This window comes from Anastrepha ludens, chromosome 6, assembly GCF_028408465.1.
Source record: "Anastrepha ludens isolate Willacy chromosome 6, idAnaLude1.1, whole genome shotgun sequence".
In the NCBI taxonomy this organism is placed as follows: domain Eukaryota; kingdom Metazoa; phylum Arthropoda; class Insecta; order Diptera; family Tephritidae; genus Anastrepha; species Anastrepha ludens.
Genome location: NC_071502.1, coordinates 3640848 through 3643536, shown reverse-complemented (window position 1 = coordinate 3643536; position 2689 = coordinate 3640848). Strand labels below are relative to the sequence as shown.

At 37.8% G+C, this 2689-nt stretch overlaps 1 protein-coding gene across 1 annotated transcript; it reads left to right on the top strand.

Moving 5' to 3' along the window:
- The first annotated feature begins 777 nt into the window (after positions 1-777).
- On the top strand, positions 778-2299 carry LOC128866509 (alpha-tubulin N-acetyltransferase 1-like). The gene has a single exon (XM_054107313.1). It carries the CDS (start codon positions 1067-1069, stop codon positions 1715-1717), a length of 651 nt encoding a protein of 216 aa, XP_053963288.1. The 5' UTR covers positions 778-1066; the 3' UTR covers positions 1718-2299.
- Positions 2300-2689: the final 390 nt, after the last annotated feature.

Sequence of the window (2689 nt, the reverse complement as noted above, 5' to 3'; positions counted from 1 at the left end):
TCGCAGCTCCGAGGCGGCCAAACGATATCAGAATTTCGGCTGATAATGCGATCTTCGAAGACAGTGCGCAAAAGATTGATCGTAGCATTCGCTGTGTGGCAAGTAGCGCCATCTTGTTGGAACCAAATGCCACCAATATTCTCCTCTTCAATTTCTCGGAACAAACCATTTTCGTTCAGCGGAAGAATAAAACTAATTTTCTGTCAAATCAGATGACAGCTAAGTGTTACCATTCTTCAAATAATACCTAGTTCAAATCCGTAACGATAGATGGTGGGCCCTGTACAAGTGATTTTTTTAGCTCTGAACCAGTGTTATCGGTGAGAATTCCTGCCAATTACGTCAAAACGCTTATATTGGTGGATTCTGTGCCTTTGATAAACTCCACTAAAATTGTATGGCAAATATTTTCGTAAATCCTCCTTTTAAATGGACTTTTTTTGCTTAGCTTGTTGTTATTTCGGATATAATACTAGCTCGGATTATGAAAAACTTTTTCAGGTTCGGGTTGAAAATCTTTGATTTGTGCTAATTTATGCAACCCTGCCTTGAATAATTAATCTTCTTCGAACGGTGTTGTGACAAAGTGTCACGGTCAAGGACAGCGCAATATTCAAAAAAACAAATAATATCAAAAGGCGCACCTCGACACTTGTTGTGCTTTTCATCAGTTGTCATGGCAACAAAAATAGCGTAAAACAAAACGTAAACGAATTTGGCACAAATGTTTGTCCTTTCGATTTTAATTCAGTTTTTTGTTTTGTTTATCAAAGGAATACAATAATAAGTTACATAAATTACCTATGTTCATACAAATATTTGTGTCTAAATAATCGTAACTTTGTTATACGCATCTGGGAAACTATTACATTTTTACATGAATAAAAATAGCAACTGTATTGCTTGAAAAATCAAAATTAAAATTCGAAAAATTGTAGATCGTAGATTGAGAGCGGAAAATTTTAAATTAGTTGGCATTTGGTGGCTACGTGCATTGTGCAAATGTTTGTGCCATTAGAAAACTTGGCCACAATATAGAATTTCAAAGCAAATCCAAACAGTAATAATGGCGGCATTCCAATTCGACATACGGAATCTCTTCGCGCAGCCGATTGTGAAAGTGAACTCAACCCTATTGCCGCATACATTCCGCGGCGATAAACGACAAGCTATGGAGGCCACTGCCAAGATGTCAGCCATCATCGATCATTTGGGACAACTCTCGGCTAAAGCGCAGAAACTGACTAAACCCATCACAACTGCACAAAAGCTCCGCATGTCCGACAATCAAGTCGTCTATTTAATGGCCGATGTGGGCGAACACAATGGGCATGGCGATGAGGTCATCGGTTTGCTTAAGATCGGCACTAAAGATTTGTATTTATTCGATGAACTGGGTCAAACTCGGAAAGTGGACAAGGCGCCCTGCATACTGGATTTTTATATACACGATGCGCGACAGCGCACAGGTTTGGGCAAAGAACTATTCCAAACTATGTTACGCGAAGAAAAGTGGGTGCCCGTCAAATGTTCGGTGGACCGGCCATCAGAAAAACTGCTGGGTTTTCTAAAGAAACACTACGGCTTGGAACGCATTATACCACAGGCCAATCACTTTGTGCTCTATGATGGCTTCTTCGAGCACGAGAAAGGCAATGGAAAACCAAATGAAATGGCAAGGTCACACAAAATGCTCATGGCCAATAGATATCTATGAAGTTGGCTGAAAGTGTTTGTGTGAAATGCGTAGGTGAAATCGAAAAGCAAAATTGAAAAAAAATCGCTTCTGTGCGACGGACATAAAAAAACTAACTAACCAATCGTATACAATCTACATATATTTAGAGTAAAATTTTTCACAATGCTGGCTATTGTAAGATTTTGTACAACAAATTTTGAAGAGAACCAATAACGAAGTGATCTGCAAAATGAAACAAATGTGAATAGAAGAATTGATTTTTGATGAGGCTCGAAGTGTAAATGCATGCACACATACATACATACATACATCTCCCATTTTTTGATCTTTTAGCACTTGTGTATATTTATATGTAGATTTAGTCAATATTTAAAATTGTGCGAACACCTGATATGTATGTGTGCGTGTATGTGTGCTTGTATGTCCATACGTATTTAACTAGCCACATACATGCGAATATGTACAAACAATAATTAAAAAACAATGTGAGAGTTTACAGCGTCTGTGCTTTCTTTTTCTATAAAAGACTCTTTGTTTTGTTAGTCGTTTGACTGAATTCGAGCGAAAAAGTTCAATAAAAAATGTTCTATTCCAACTTTCCTTAAAAACTTTTTACGTAGCCGGGAAAAGTGTTAACAACATTTTTAGTAAAGTCAGAGCGAAACAATAGTCAATAACAATAAAGACATAAAAATTTATTGAGCTGTTGAAACAAGGAAGCAAAAAATAGAAAAGAAAACTTAACAAAACTCAATTGTATTTACCTTTTGCCAGCCCAACCAGTCTAACATTGACCGGTGCTAGCCTCATAGTTTCATTGCTAAAGAGTGCTCCCAAGATACCAAGAGATCAATCTCGACTTCCGAAAGAGAGCACAACACAGTCGAAAGAGTCCAATGCACAGTTTCAACACACACATACATATGCACACACACAACCTGTGCTTTTACTCGCATTGACTCGACTGTGGCGGCTACTAGCTGTGTTTTT